The 17,498-nt window shown below is 36.7% G+C and overlaps 1 protein-coding gene across 6 annotated transcripts in view; it reads right to left on the bottom strand.

Annotated features, from left to right (window-relative positions):
- The window catches only part of znf618 (zinc finger protein 618), a 138,396-nt gene that overhangs the window by 46,651 nt on the left and 74,247 nt on the right, over positions 1-17,498 (bottom strand). For 4 of the 6 annotated variants that reach the window (XM_028809178.2, XM_028809177.2, XM_028809176.2 and 1 more), the window contains one exon: positions 11,127-11,379. In XM_028809178.2, coding sequence (XP_028665011.1) covers positions 11,127-11,358 — 232 coding nt within the window. In that variant the 5' untranslated portion in view covers positions 11,359-11,379. The remainder of the gene's footprint in view (positions 1-11,126; positions 11,380-17,498) is intronic. The other 2 variants (XM_028809179.2, XM_051931941.1) reach the window with 1 other exon arrangement.

Raw genomic sequence — 17,498 nt, 5'->3', positions numbered from 1 at the left:
ATTATACTGTATATATAAAAATTTTCCAAACAAAACCTCAACTTAAAATACAAAGATTTCAGTTTGTCTCTTTTTATATATATCCTGGGATATTGATCTGCACAGTTAAGTAGCAGAGAGGGTTGCTAATCAGTTTCAGCTGCTTTGGTGTTAATGAAATTAGGACAACCCCCAAAACAGGAATGATTTAACAGGTGGAGGCCACTGACATTTTTCCCTCCTCATCTTTTCAGACTGTTCTTTCACTAGTTTTGCATCTGGCTACAGTCAGTTTCACTACTGGTAGCATGAGGGTATACCTGGACCCTACAGATGTTGGACAAGTAGTCCAATGACTGCAGGATAGCACATCAATATGTGCCATTGCCAGAAGGTTTGCTCCTAGCACATTCTCAGGGGCATGGAGGAGATTCCAGGATACAGGCAGTTACTCTAGGAGAGCTGGACAGGGCCGTAGAAGGTCCGTAATTCATCAGCAGGACTTGTATCTGCTCCTTTGGGCAAGGAGTAACAGGATGAGCACTGCCACAGTCCTATAAAATGACCTCCAGCAGGCCAATGGTGTGAATGTCTCTAACCAAACAATCAGAAACAGACTTCATGAGGGTGGCCTGAGGGCCCGATGTCCTCTAGTGGGCCCTGTGTTCACTGCCCAGCACCGTGGAGCTCGATTAGCATCTGCCATAGAAAACCAGAATTGATAGGTTCACCACTGGCACCGTGTGCTTTTCACAGATATGAACAGGTTCACCCTGAGCACATGTGACAGATGTGAGAGGGTCTGGAGAAACCGTGGAGAACGTTATGCTGCCTGTAACATTGTTCTGCGTGACTGGTTTGGTGGTGGCTCAGTGATGGTCCGAGGAGGCATATCCATGCAGGGACACACAGACCTCTACAGGCAAGACTGCCATTAGGTATCGGGATGAAATCCTTGGACCCACTGTCAGATCCTATGCTGGTGCAGTGGGTCCTGGGTTCCTCCTGGTGCATGACAATGCCCGGCTTCATGTGGCAAGAGTATGCAGGCAGTTCCTGGAAGATGAAGGAATTGATTCCATTGACTGGCCCCCACGCTCGCATGACCTAAATCCAATAGAACACATAGTACATTATGTTTCAGTCCATTTGATGCCGCCAGGTTACACCTCAGACTGTCGAGGAGCTCAGTTTATATAAATACACACACACACACACACACACACAGTATATATACAGAAACACACATTGCATAATGCAGGGATCTGAAGTTGCTGAACAAAACTTTCAACACCTGACTCCAGATTGTAATGTAAATCATGAGCATACCCACAATGGCATATTGCATATGGTGAATGAACATTACAAGTTTACATTGAAACTGGGATTCCTTCTGACTCAGCTTAAAAGTTGTGGGTATGGGACCTTTTTAAGTTTATGTGAGCAAGAACTGACAATTGCTACTGATAAATGTGGGATGGTAAATTGCCTTTAACGTGCAATAAAATTCCAGTAAAAATTTTATTGCTTTAAACAGAAACCATTACATTGTAACCAAGTGTGGTTTATGTATTTAAAAACTTGATCATAACACCATTATTTTTATGTCTGCCCCATCCCAGAACCAAGTATTCAAAGCATGATGTGAAAATGGAACAGAAAGATGTCCTTAGAGCAATCAGTACTAACCAGTTCTGCACAGTAAAACAAGACAATGAAATTAGATATTTGAAGCAATCTTTCTATGGTTTTAGATTCAGAAGAAAAAGAGATGAACTGTCCAAGTTGTGTTTAGTGCTACCTAGCCAAACTAAATTGTGCAAATGTGTCCCCTGACAGCATTAAGCAACAGATTAGGGGGAGATTACAGCCAATGGACCTGTGTGTGAAAACATTCATCCATACAGTATATTTTTCTAACAGTGCAAGGCTTTGTGCATCTTACTCAGTATTTCATTGACCGGACTACAAAATAAAGGAGGTTAGATATCCACTTAATATAACATAATAATGCTTATAACTACATTGCATACCAATGAGCTTTTAGATCTATTGCACCCAGACTCTGGAATGACTTTGCTAGATTAATTACATCAGCTGACTCAATTCATTCACATACACATTCTTTCAGGAATGCATTTAACTCACCCTGACATTCAGACCCTTCTTTCAGTTTACCCTGTTTGTCCAGATGTGGTGCTCAGTATGATTTGTACAATAAATTAGGTTATTGTTCAGGATTTTCTTGTAGTATTTTGTATTGTTATTCTGGTTTATTGCCTGTTTTTCTAATTCACAGCTTTGCGTTTCATCTGTTTATCATAATTTAGTGTTGTATGTGGATATTATTTACATACAAAGTTTTATGTTCCCTGTTGTTCATTCCGAATTTCTGTGAAGTGATTTGCACATAGGAAAGGCTCTATATAAATTGTATCATTATTAAGTATACACCGGCACACTGTTTTTTTTTTCCCTATTTAATTCCCAGCAGCTCCATAACATACATGTTATCAATGGACACTGTGATGTGTCTTTGGGGTATGTGCCTGTTCATAATGAGAGTGGCCTTCCTCCATGAGACACAGTTTCCATATCAAGTAAACAAAAGTGAAATTTGGAACCTGAAGCCATACAAACACTTTTAGTAAATAAAAATCTATGTTCATAAATTGCTGTGCAGCGGATGTTAGCAATCAGAATATATGACGGAACGGAAGGGTGCATTGCTTTAATGTTTATATAGCATACAGACACCCTGGAGCTGTACTGGCATTCTCTTCTCTCATAACTTCATTTGAATGTCTAGTTTTGTGCTTAAATCACATGATATTCCCTATAAAAAGTTTAAATCTGATTACATATGCAGCTGGCACACTGGCTTGAGTTTTTACTGATGGGTGTCCAACAAATTTATTTGGCCATAATTTCTCCTTGGAAAATTCATGCCTTTTCCCAAATTAGAAAATAAATTGCTGTTAAGTGACCCACCTTACTTTGGAGCTTGTTTATTGAAATGTTATGAATGTCCACATTATTTGGAGGTTTCCAAGTTGAAACCCTCTCTTAAGAGACTATTTTTATGCTTTAGTTTTTTTTTTTTGTTTTTTTTTTTGCAAACAATTTTCAGCTCTTTTTGGACCACTACTTCTTTTTGTCGTGAAAAATAATCGGCCTTATATTTTAACTAAAATCTTTAATGAAAAAATATATACACAAAATGTAGGCAACTATAAAAATAAAGTACATAAATTACATGTATACATACATACATATACAGTGCATCCGGAAAGTATTCACAGTGCATCACTTTTTCCACATTTTGTTATGTTACAGCCTTATTCCAAAATGGATTAAATTCATTTTTTTCCCTCAGAATTCTACACACAACACCCCATAATGACAACGTGAAAAAAGTTTACTTGAGGTTTTTGCAAATTTATTAAAAATAATAAAAAACTGAGAAAGCACATGTACATAAGTATTCACAGCCTTTGCCATGAAGCTCAAAATTGAGCTCAGGTGCATCCCGTTTCCCCTGATCATCCTTGAGATGTTTCTGCAGCTTAATTGGAGTCCACCTGTGGTAAATTCAGTTGATTGGACATGATTTGGAAAGGCACACACCTGTCTATATAAGGTCCCACAGTTGACAGTTCATGTCAGAACACAAACCAAGTATGAAGTCAAAGGAATTGTCTGTAACCTCCGAGACAGGATTGTCTCAAGGTACAAATCTGGGGAAGGTTACAGAAAAATTTCTGCTGCTTTGAAGGTCCCAATGAGTACAGTGGCCTCCATCATCCGTAAGTGGAAGAAGTTCAAAACCACCAGGACTCTTCCTAGAGCTGGCCGGCCATCTAAACTGAGCGATCGGGAGAGAAGGGCCTTAGTCAGGGAGGTGACCAAGAACCCGATGGTCACTCTGTCAGAGCTCCAGAGGTCCTCTGTGAAGAGAGGAGAACCTTCCAGAAGGACAACCATCTCTGCAGCAATCCACCAATCAGGCCTGTATGGTAGAGTGGCCAGACAGAACCCACTCCTTAGTAAAAGGCACATGGCAGCCCACCTGGAGTTTGCCAAAAGGTTCCTGAAAGACTCTCAGACCATGAGGAAGAAAATTCTCTAGTCTGATGAGACAATGATTGAACTCTCTGGTGTGAATGCCAGGCGTCACGTTTGGAGGAAACCAGGCACCGCTCACCACCAGGACAATACCATCCCTACAGTTGAAGCATGGTGGTGGCAGCATCATGCTGTGGGGATGTTTTTCAGCGGCAGGAACTGGGAGACTAGTCAGGATAAAGGGAAAGATGATTGCAGCAATGTACAGTGACATCCTGGATGAAAACCTGCTCCAGAGCGCTCTTGACCTCAGACTGGGGCGACGGTTCATCTTTCAGCAGGAAATCGACCCTAAGCACACAGCCAAGATATCAAAGGAGTGGCTTCAGGACAACTCTGTGAATGTCCTTGAGTGGCCCAGCCAGAGCCCAGACTTTAATCCAACTGAACATCTCTGGAGAGATCTTAAAATGGCTGTGCCCCGACACTTCCCATCCAACCTGATGGAGCTTGAGAGGTGCTGCAAAGAGGAATGGGCAAAACGGGCCAAGGATAGGTGTGCCAAGCTTGTGGCATCATATTCAAAAAGACTTGAGGCTGTAATTGCTGCCAAAAGAGCATCGACAAAGTATTGAGCAAAGGCTGTGAATACTTATGTACATGTGATTTCTCAGTTTTTTTATTTTAATAAATTTGCAAAAATCTCAAGTAAACTTTTTTCACGTTGTCATTATGGGGTGTTGTGTGTAGAATTCTGAGGAAAAAAATGAATTTAATCCATTTTGGAATAAGGCTGTAACATAACAAAATGTGGAAAAAGTGATGCGCTGTGAATACTTTCCGGTTGTACTGTATGTATATACATAGGTTGCATGCTATGTATACTTTTATTTACTGTATTTATTATGGTGTTGTATCTTTGTTCTGAAGAGACATATAATTAAGAATTTTATTGTGCAATATACACATGACAAACGTGACTTCACTTGTAGGTCTCAGATTTAGTTTGATCATAAGACATGGATACTACTACTATTTTCTATAAATGCATTTTTATTACAGATACAAAACACATTATTTTGCCATATTTTCAAATGCCAAACAAGACTAAAATCAATCTTTCAGCAGAGAGAGGTTTGCAAACTAAAAAAATAATGGAGACAAATACTAAAATAAATGCACAGAATAGGGTGTGGTTTTTAAACAATAATAAAAACTTTTACTCTTAGAACTTTTAAACCATACCTGTTTACAATAAAAATAATGCAGTCAGTGCCAGCATAGAGTCTGAATTATTCAGGTATAGATTTGTAATAACTAAATATGGCACAGTATACATTCCTTCAATTTTGCCAAGGAACAAAGCACTTCTTTAAGTCACCTTATCTCCTCACCACTTACAAAAAAATCCAGAATGACCAACTAACTTTAGGACATAGAAACACACACCCTGTTCTTCATATGTGCAATGTTACAAAGAACTATTCTGAAAGATGTTAGGATGTAAATTTTATTAGCAAATGTATTATATGTTTTATTTATAAAGAGGCTTATCTGTAATTCATTTACAGGAACTTCACAGTCAAATTGCTTATTAGTACATGTCATTGTGTTTTCTTTAAAAAACCATGAATACATTATACTGTTGTTACAATCGTGCTGAAATCATGGTGATGAAAGGAGATGCTGTGAAATGTTGCAATGACCTCAGGAGATTCCAGACATACATCAGTCATGCTCATGCTAGAATTAAGTAAATCTGCTGCTGTGCACTGCTATAGGCAGATGCTTTATGAAGCTGTGAAGCCACAGTAGAAAGTAATAATCAATGATCCATGAGGCAAATCCATAATAAATTTCAGATGAAATGAAAAGTGTGGTTTAAACATTAGTAACTTCCAGTTTGAATGCGAGATCTTTATTTATTAGAAAACATGCTACTTAACTCTATACTCATTACTGTGTCACGCAACTTATGCTGCCCAAAATGAGAGGTAGTGCAGGAAACTTGTATGCCATCAATTAACTTAACAATTTTTAAGACGTGATGCACCACTTCAGATTCATTAAACCTTTGTCGGTTTTCCTCACTTTTGGCAACCTTAATTTGTATAAAGAAACTACCCTAACCATTTCCTCTAATGTTCACTCAGACTACCAGACAAACTTGTAGATGCCAGAATGATTGTCCACAACACAATAATCCACGCAGTTCCCAAGATTATACAGCAAGACAGCAATATTCATTATGAATAGCACTGGTCCTTTTACATTCACTTATTTGGAGGTCATGCAATTTTTCATTAATTTTAACAGTTTACTGAAAAGAGAGTCTAAGCATTCTACTTCTACTCTGTATCAGTAAAACCTTATAAGCAAAGTCCTCTCTCCAGCACTTTTAGCTTTGAATGTTCCATCAGTATATACACTTCATATGGCTGTTAATGACACATCTTGGCAACCGTACCATATTGGTACACTTCCACTTTTCATAAGCAGTTGCAAGTAAGGGCCAATCAATTATACAAGGTGCCGATATATCATGACAATATTAGGTTCCTATATATGCAGTTATTGGTTGAACATGTACAAATATTATGATGCTGAAACTCTTTAAAAAGAACCTTTGATTGAAAAACCTCTTCCCTTGACTGATAATGAACAATGACAGTTAACGAATTGAGCTTCAAAAACATACTGTACATGCTGTTTCTTACAGAAATCTTAAAAATATCTGTCCCTCTGTTATCGCTGGATCCATTTCTGATCTTTTACTGTCATCTCACCTATTCCATCAACACTAGATAGTTTTGTTGACCACTATAATACAGCCCTTCATTCAACATTAGATAAAACAGCTCCTTTAAAACATAAGGTGGTTTCCTTTAAGCGTTCAGCTCCTTGGTATAATTCAGAATTGCAATCTATGAAAGCAGCTGACTGACGCCTTGAGAGAACGTCACGTAAGTCTGGCATCACTGTTCACATCCAGGCTTTCGCTGACCACCAAAGAACTTAGTGCTTCTCTGTAACTGCTGCCAAGGACACACATTATGGCAGAATAATAGAAAGTGGCCAGGACAACCCAAGGGTTTTGTTCTCTGTAGTGAATAAATTACTTCAACCTGCATCTGGCCCAACTACCTCTTCTACTGAAGTATGTGAGAAATTCCTCCACTTTTTCCGTAACAAAATTAAAGATCTAAATAATTCAACTAACAAATACATCATCTGTTCATATCTTTCCCTGTTTTCCCACTCCATCCAGCTCCTTCTCTAAGTTCTCACCAGTCACATCTGCTTTTGTTAATGACCTGCTTTGTAAAATGAGGCCGATTACTTGTGTACTGGACCCCATCCCCACCACACTTCTTAAATCCTGCCTTCATGCCATAATCCCAACTATTACAACAATAATAAACTCATCCCTTGACACCTGTTTTGTACCGCTCACTTTTAAAATTGCTTCTGTAACCCCAATGTTAAAGTCTGGTCTTAATGCTGACAATCTTAACAATTTTGTCAAAAGGTCTTGAGCATGTTGTAGCCTCCCAACTCACCAACTACTTAACTTCTAATAATTTGATGGAACCCTTTCAGTCTGGTTTCAGAGCACAGCACAGCTGTGAAACTGCTCTGCTACTGGTAACCAATGATTTGCTTAGGGGAGCAGACTCTGCCAAACATGAAATTCTACTGTCCAGAATGGAGAACATGCTGGTATCTCTGGCACTGCCCTCCAGTGGTTCAAGTCCTATCTGACTGATAGGCAAGATAGGTTTGTTAGTCTTGGCAACAGCAGGTCCAGCACAGTGCCAGTCATACAAGGGGTTCCACAGGGCTCTGTCCTCAGTCCTCTGCTTTTCTGTATTTATATGCTTCCCCTTGGCCATATTATTCGTAGCTTTGAACTGGGTTATCATTTTTATGCAGATGAAACTCAACTCTATTTCAATGTTTAAAGTGGAACTTCATCAGAGCTTTCTCAGCTCACAACTTGCCTCAGTGAAATTAAAACCTGGATGGAGCAGAACTCTTCAAAATTAAATTGCAACAAAACTGAACTCCAGCAAATTGGGACTAAAGTGCAACTTAATAAAATGAGCTCCTTCCCAGTCAATCTTGGCGGTGATCTCATCAGACCTGCCTCTACTGCAAATAATCTTAGGGAGGAATCATAAAGGACACCTTTTTATTCCGCCCACATAAATCACATTAAGAAACTTTTACTTTCAACTCCGTAACATATCACGTGTTCGCTCATTCTTCTCCTTTTCTAACGCTGAGAAACTTGTCCATGCTTTTATCACATCCTGCATCGATTATTGTAATTCCCAACCGGCAGGTGCCTCTTCTAATCTTATATCACAGCTCCAGCTTATTCAAAACTCGGCTGCAAGAGTCCTTACACGGACCAGCAGCAGTGAGCACATAACACCCATCCTTCTCCACCTTCACTGGCTCCCTGTGTCTTACAGAATTGAATATAAAATTCTACCAATAACCTACAAAGCCTTAAACGACCTTGCGCAAAACTACATCAGTGACCTTCTCCATCACTATGTGCCTGTCCACCAACTAAGGTCCTCTGATTCTGGCAATCTTGTTGTACCCTACACTAATCTACACTCCATGGGTGACAGGGCCTTCAGCTGTATAGCGCCCAGACTCTGGAATGACCTACCGAAATTAATCAGGTCAGCTGACTCCATGAATTCTTTTAAAAAACAACTCAAAACTCATCTGTTCAGGAAGGCTCTTAGCTCCACCTGACTTTATTACCCTTCTTTCAGTTTACCTCTCTATCAAGATGCTCATGTAACCTGTGTGTGTGTGTGTGCGCGCGCGCGAGACCATCAATTATGTTGTCTGTTAGGCTTTTCTCTGAATTACTATCTTACTCTTATTTATTTATTTGGTTTAGTACAATGCTATTTACTGTATACCCTGCCATTCTTTCTTAAACTCTGAAGTGCCTTGAGCATGGGAAAGGCGCTATATAAATAAAATGTATTATCATCACAAGAGAGTTTATATAACAACTTTGTTGTCAGTGAAATTTATTCTTAATCTTTAAGTCATCAAGGGCTATACTATTATCTTTGTAAGCATGATAATTACACTCTTAATGCTTGCAGGAACCTGCAGTGTGAGAGAGACAGAGAGAGAGAGAGAGAGAGAGTGTGTGTGAGAGAGAGAGACCAAAATTAAATGTCTCTGTGCTGTGTGTTTATTTAAAAAAACACAACTGTCATTTATCCTGTTTAAATGTTAATTAAAAATATTTTCATGTGAAAAAATCTTGCACTTAATCATGTTCTGTTCTTGCAAATCTTTTTTTTTTTTTTTTTTTTTTTAGGAATGCTTAAAACACACCAGCAAAATCAGTATAATACATGTCAGTAATCCTTTGCTGCCTTCATGGTATGTCAATATCATTATCGGTCTAAAAAATCCTTAGCAATCGGGACCTAGTTGTAAGAGTAGCTAACCTTGATTTGAGGACTACTAAAAACACAAGCAACATTCCAACATCACTTCTAACTTCAAACGTATGCATATCAGAAGTCATTTTACTTGAATTACAGTTCTAACAAACAACTGGCTTAATTAATCATGTCGGATAGCAAACATACACAATTAATTGTGATGAAAAAATATTCTCCATGTAACGCTGGTTAAAAGCATAAAGTTAATTTGTGGGAAGCTCTGACATTTCTTTCAAATTCTGATTTTTCGATAGATTACTAGAATACAAAAGAAGGTTCAGGAAAACAACTACCAAATTAAATGCAAATTTATATGCACAGTGTGACCCTGCACTTTAAGTTACACAAGGTGTTTTTGCCGAAGTGTGATTACACAATACTAAAAACTACATGGAAATGTTAAGTACCTAAAAAGTGTAAATATTAAATTCAGTTGTGTTGTGAGTGAGGTAACTAAAGGTAGGGAACAATTTTGATATAAGAACAATTCAATGATATGATATATAAACAGTATGCTGCAGAAATACTTAATTTGACAAAGGGACGCTGGTTATAGGGCACACATCTACCACTATTACTGAATGTCTTATTTAATGCTTGTGGCGTGCAATCCTCTATTAAAAAAGATTTCAAGATATAATCCAAAGAGTACAAGTTATGCTTTATTTTATGGTTTAATGAAGTTTTTGCCAAAATGAAAGACATATTAAATGCATTTTGTGGCTCTTGAACATTTGATTAATGTGAGAATAAAAAACTTGAGTAATTTGTATACACACATTCTAAAAGGTAGTGTAATCAGCAAAAGGTTGCCGAGTAAGAAAAACTCCAATAGAGATGCACAGGAAACAGATAAAGTGAAAAGAAAGAAGAATGAAATTGAAACTAAGATTTCTTGCTAGCTGAAGCAGGGCAGTCAACATGGTAAATGACTACTGGCAAAACAAGGCAACAAGCTGCTTCCTCACAGAAGAGTAGTGATCATGACATGGAGGTTGCTTAAAAACGGCTTATAAATGGTGCTAGGAAAATTACAAGGTAGTTTAGCCCAGTGTTCCTATAACCAAAGGTGTGTTTCCCTAACCATGGACAAGATTCCAGGATTTAGCGATTGGTGTACCCAGGAGAGGGTTTATACAGCCAAAAAAAAAAGTTTACAAAGCTATGCCTATAAAGCAGAGTGGAAAGTGAAGGGTAACTGGTGGGTGATAAAGACTATGGATTAAAGACAGTTTAAGATTAACGGTGAAACACAAGGGTACTTTTAACTGTAATTCAGAGGTGGGCGCACAAGAAGTCACCCAACTTAAACTGCTTTTATAATGTTAAAGTGATCTTTTCTGAAGACTCTGAAGTAGGAGCATCAGAGAACAGAGAGTTGTTTAGTGTTAATATACAAAGATCTGATTAGTAATGATACTTTAATTAAAGCCTGCAAAACAACTAATAAAATTTGTAAGAAAAAAAATGATAGATACCGTGCTTACTAAAAGCTTGAAAAGATAACACGTGAAGAGGAATCCTTAAGGTCACTGCCATCCCAACCGTGGTGAAGCAAAAGCAGCTAAACTGAGCGATGAGAACGCCACTTACCAATTGTTTGTGAGTTCCTAGACCCGCCAATTACAACACATATCTCTGCAGGTAGGTCCCCACTACTATTTTTGCTATTATTTTCTTTGTCTTTGGTATCCACTTGCCAGGAAGCTTCTGGAAAGTTATAGTCCTCACCGATTTCAGACTTGACCGCCATTAATGAGGACATGGAACCCGCAGAGCACTGAGGGCCTGCCTCATTGGGTTTTTGGTTCCCTTCGTTGTTCATTCATACAACTCTGCCTTCTTCCTGCAAAACAAGAGAAATGCATATTAATTCAGTAGCATTATAAAGCACAAAGGTTATCATTTTAACCTTTACTGGTGAAGAAAAGCGTTCAGTTGCATTGTCTATAGTCAAGGACTTAGTATGTTGACTCCAAACCATCAAAAAATTTTTAAAAATACTTTAAGATTTATTATTTCCATTTGAAATTAAACACAAAGTACAAGAAATGGGACTTTTCACCAAAATAAAACACGTTTGTAAAGAATTTTCAAAAAGTACTTAAAATTGATTACTTAAAGTTATAAACAAAATGTAGGTTTTAACTAAATATTTATATAACAATTTGTGTCGGAAAACTCACACTTAGACTTAGTGAACTCATTCTAACATTATAATGTTCATTGTCTTTTTGAGCTACTGTAAGAGAGCTAAAATTATTTTGCTGTCTAATAATGCCTCATGATTCAATACAAATGAATTACTATACTCCTAATGAGACATTATCTTTACTCTGAGTTTACTGAGACAGAATCAACAATGGATAGTAAAATTTTATTAATCGACAAAAGCTTAATTATTAAAAAGCTGAGCGATACAAAAAAAAAAAAAAAAAAAAAAAAAAAACAGTATAAACATTGTTGGCTACATTAATGAATTTCATTATTATCGCAATATAGAACTACATAATATTGTATCAACTTTTAAAAGATTATTTATCCTGGTGTTATAGATTTAAAGTCTAACAATTATTTTGTGTATTCAAACATGATTATCCATAAATAACATACATGAAAACTGTATACAAAATTTCATTAAAAGCACAAATGTTTTCAATAGCTTAACTTAGCAAAATTTGTAATGTGGCTTGTGTACTCAGAATCCCATTGAACCAACAATTCTATTTTTGTTACTGTGGCAGCCACCCTGCATTGCCACTTTTCATCTTCTTTCCCTCTGGGATGAGCCTAAAATCCTTTACCCAACTGCATTGGGTCTCACGAGCAATCAGTAGTCTTGCTTTGAACATCATACTATACCACTTTAACTTGTTACCTGCACTTCATTACTTTATGGTGTTTGTGGTTACTGGTGTTTCATGTTCTCTGTCTGCTGTGGCATACCTAAGTATGCATTTAATTGTACATATGACAATAAATCACTGAATCCTTTAAAACTAAACATATAATTTAAGTTACTCTTAACTCTGTAGTACTAGGGTGTCGTACCCTGTTAGCCATTATGAATGTAGAGAAAAGCCAAGCAAAATGACACCTTTTATTGGCTAACTAAAAAGATTACAATATGCAAGCTTTCGAGGCAACTCAGGCCCCTTCTTCAGGCAAGATGTACATTACATATTTTTCTATGTCACTCTATTTGTAGTTGTCTTTCTTGTTAGTGAGGATGGTTGGGGATCATACCGTTTGATACTGGCTAAGTAAGAACAAGTTAGCTTAGATTCCCATTAGCATTTAAGTAGTTTGGCATCTAATTCGTGTTTTTTGACCGAGTCCTTACAATATGAATAATTTAGATGAAAATGTGAAGCCATCTCTTATATAGTTCAAGCTTTGCCAAATTAAATCAAGCAATAGGACAATGACACAAAACACACTAAGAAAAATACAAATGAATGACTGAAAGAGCAGGAATGTTTTGGAATAGCACGTCAAAGTCCAGACATAAACCCCACAGAGATGCTATGGAAAAACAAGATTAAAACTTGCCTCAGTCATATATTAACTGAAGCAGTGTAAACCAATATGACGCAAGACACTACAAGTTATTACTGTCAAAGATGGCTATATAAGTTACTAAATCAAGATCATATTTGCAAGACCTGCACACTTCTGCCATCCAAGAGAAGATACTGCAGCATCACAGCCAGATCTGCCGGGCTGCAGGATAGTTTTTACCCCCAAGCTGTCAGACTCCTTAACACCATGCTGCCCCCTAGGATCTTCCACACTGCCTCAACCACCTCTAAAAACAGAACTTTCATATATGCGAGCCACTTTCCTGCAAAGACTAGTGTGCATGTAAAAAAGAACTGAAAATCTCATTCTGACCTTAATGTATTTTGCACACTGCACTTTGAAAATCTTTGATATCCTTATGCTGTGAAACATTCTGTCCTGTCATTGTTTATACATGTCTTAACTCTTTCAGGGCTGATGTCGACTTTTGTCAAAAGGAACTGTAAACTGTGAAAAAAAACAACTGTTATGTTTTAGTTGGACTCTCGTTGCCTGAAGGAAAGTTAGATTCATTGGTTTGACCGAGATTTCCTGCGCTCACGTGAGTAGCAAGGCACAGACAATGGCAAAAATGGGACTGACATCTGGCAAGTGATCAAAGCAGATGCGTAAAGCAAAATACTCCACAGACGGCATTTTGCCTGTTATCTCTGAACTGGATTATGGCTTGTAGGACACCGATTTTGATACATCCATCCATCCATTTTCCAACCCACTGAATCCGAACACAGGGTCATGGGGGTCTGCTGGAGATCAATCAAGTCCTACAAGTGATTCATACAAGTGATTGAAAACGAATGTGAGGTTCCAAGTTCAGCTGACTGGTCCCCAGCTGATCGTGGTACTGACAATGTTCGCCAGGTAGGACTGCCACTTAACAATGATAAGAGGTAGAAACCACATTACAATGCACTGCAACTGTGACCACCCCCCCAGCCACGCGAAGACATCCTGGCAGCAAGCCTGCTGCACATTCTTGGCAAACTGGCAGCCGCAGCATGCAGCAACAGACGTTTTATGTTGATTTCTGTGTGCAACCATTGCTTTTCAGAAATTGTTTTTTGGAAAAAATATTCAGCCCTCAAAGAGTTAAACAACTATTATCATACACTGATAATTTCTTTATTATCTGTGTCTATTTACTTATTATATTACATATTTATTGATTATATTGATGTATCTAGATTGCATAATACCATACATTGCATCAATGTTCATATTGCTTACTACACATCAATATTGCTACTTTTTTGTCTCATCTTTGCACAATGTCTTGTCTTGTGTTTTAATTTTAAATTCTCATTTTAATTCTATTTTTAATTTTATTTATTTTTTTATTTGAATTTCATGTTGTTACACTGTGGACACTGAGCTTCGCAATTTCGTCTGTATCTGTATACTTATATATGGTTGAGATAACAAAGTTCGCTTTGACTTGTCATGTGTACAACAGCACAATGAAATTGTTACCTGCACACATGAATACATCACACACTGAATGAAATCTATACAAAGATATACAGGTGTATATCATATATATGAGCAACAGCTTTGCAGCTGCCAGTATCAGTACCTGTTGAGTAACCTTATGACTTGTAGATGAACACCATTTCTAAATCCACTTGTGAAACTGCTAATGATCACACACCATTTGCCACAATGAAGAAGAAAAAAAAAAAAAAAAAAAAAGGACTGTTCTGGATAGCTAGGGTCTTTAATAAATATTTCTGCCTATATAAGGAAGTGTGTGTTGGACAGAAGGATGGATGGATGGATAAATAAATACATAAATAAATATACACATTTTGGGTCTTAACACACATCAGAAGGACTACAAAGCAAGAAATCTAAAAAGAAAGCAAAGTTCTGATTTGACTGTCACAGCAAAATATTCAGGCATATTGCTGTTGGTAGAAAAAGAGCCCCAATCATGTTTCTTGAAACACTTCTGCTGAATAATTTGTTGGCTGAAAGTACTCAGTGTTAGGATGTCAGAAAGAGGATGTGCAACATTGTTCATAATGCCATTCAATTTGGTTTTAATTCTCTCCTTCACTACTACCTCCAGGGGGTCCAGAGTGCATCCTACAACTGTGTTTTCATTTTAATCAGTTTGTTGACTCAGTGGGCCTCTTCTGAAGTGATGTTACCAGCACAGCACACCACAACGTAGGGGGAGGGAAAAAAAAAATATATCACATTTATTTTTCTCATTTCCCCAAGGTGGCAATCATTCTCTGATCTGAATGTATTAATCTGTTTTTTATGCATGCATACGCAACGAAAAAAAAAATCTGTGGTCAATATGCTATACATTTATCCGATTGTATTTTCCTGGCTCAACATTTTTAAAAATATGCTGCACTTCACATAATTACATGGTGCTGTACTGGACAGGTGCCATGTCATTATATAAAGTAAGTAATTATGTTAAGTTCTGCTGACATGAGTTAATAAATTAGGTTTATAAGCTAAAGTTTGGAGAACAGTTCAACACTACCTTCTGCTACTTACCCAAAACTGACAGGTAACAAGAAGATGCTACAGTATTTTCCTTCTGCTCTAGTTTCCTTAACCTGTAAGTATTTTGTCTAATACTAAAAATTCATGTAGCTCCCTAATTAAAGATTACTATTGATTTAATTTTCATCCAGTTCATCTTAAATGTTAACTTTTTGATAGTCAAATTAATTTGCCATATACAAAATACTTCTACCCAAGTACAAATAAAAATAACAAAAATAAATCTGAAAAAACAGACGCAATTATATCCTCTATAAGAAGCCTAATTTTGCATGTAAATGCTAAACTGCGTAATGGCAATATTTCATTTTTTCATTATTACAGCATGATTCAAGCCATTTCAAATAATGCATGTTAGCATTTTAATATGCACTTTACAAATCCAAATAAAAATATTTACTGATTTAATCTTTTAGTTTTTAAACAGAATAGACATATTTGTGCCAAATTTTTAAAAATTGCTTTTCAAAAGATTTTGTATTTACTTTAGCGGTAATAATGAAGCTAAATAATATAGTCATTAAAATCATTAATAAAGCCAATCTAAGTTTTTGTATACTCTGCAAATGACTGCTCAGTTATGAGCATTAATGAAGACTACAAGCAAATTAAAACTTTCAGTTCAGTCTGTGCCATTAATTTACAGCTATTTAATTTATGTATAAAAAGAGAGTGATGTCTCATAATTTTAGAGATGGGAAGGTTCCATACATCAAAATTTACTACATATTAGAAATTATATAATTAGAAATTCCCATTTGAGCATGGGAAAGGCGCTATATAAATAAAATGTATTATTATTAAAATCTGCTCAAGATGCTACTAACACTTGCAGTATCAAGAGATGAGTGCACACATGACATAAATGATAGTGAACATAAAGGAGGCAAGTGATTACACCTAATTAGGAGAGCCTCAGTGCTCTTAGGCAGAAATAAGCTATAGTATTAGAAACTGGTGGTACATTTTTACAGTAATATTACAAATGGATTTTATGCTGTGTTTAAAAATCTGGAAAGCTTTAAACAAAGTTATGTATATTATATATTTTATGGCATTTTCAATTTCAGTAAGTCACTTAAGCAAGTTATCTATACAAGTTAAAGAAATATGCTTTCCTAGGTTGAACTAGAGGAGTTTGGTAATAAAGCAGCTTGTTCTCCTGCCTCACATAAGGAAGTAACCGTGGGTCTTATCATTGAGTGTGTTCACTTACACGTTCTCGCCAAGTTTGTATTTCCTGCATGCATTCTGTTTTTTTTTTTTTTTTTTTTTTTTAATACCCTCACACACCCCACATACAAGCATTGTTAAACTGACTGGTAATATTAAATTGATCTGGTATGATTTAGTATGCCCTATGCTGATTATGTGATTTGATGATAAGGTGCTGGAACTCTCTAAACCCAGCGCTTAAAAAATGTATTAATGAATATAGTCTAAGAAGAATCTTAGAATTAGAAAATAAGGAAAGAATTATATTTGAACACTAGTTGATTACCCAGTGGCTTCGTTCACTGAGTGCAAGTGAAAAAAATAAAATGTAGTCTATAAGTTATTAAACAGTAAAACATTAACATTTAAGAAGTAAAGATACATTGAGCACTACTGGAGTGGTTTCAGGTAAACTACATTTTAATGGCGCTATAACAACAGGTAAGTAGTAGATCCCTTGTGAAAGGCGCTACACGATCTCTGTGGTATAGAAATTACATTTTCTATGTGATCATCCAAATTTTTGCCTGACAACCTTGCACTACATGCCTGTGATTTACTTGTTAAAATAAATATATATAAATATATAAAAGCAACCTTGAATGTTGTGGGGTTTTAGTGACCCGAACTTACCTTAAGGGACAG

The sequence above is a fragment of the Erpetoichthys calabaricus genome, chromosome 9 (genome assembly GCF_900747795.2).
Source record: "Erpetoichthys calabaricus chromosome 9, fErpCal1.3, whole genome shotgun sequence".
In the NCBI taxonomy this organism is placed as follows: domain Eukaryota; kingdom Metazoa; phylum Chordata; class Cladistia; order Polypteriformes; family Polypteridae; genus Erpetoichthys; species Erpetoichthys calabaricus.
This window is presented reverse-complemented; position numbering and strand designations above follow the sequence as displayed.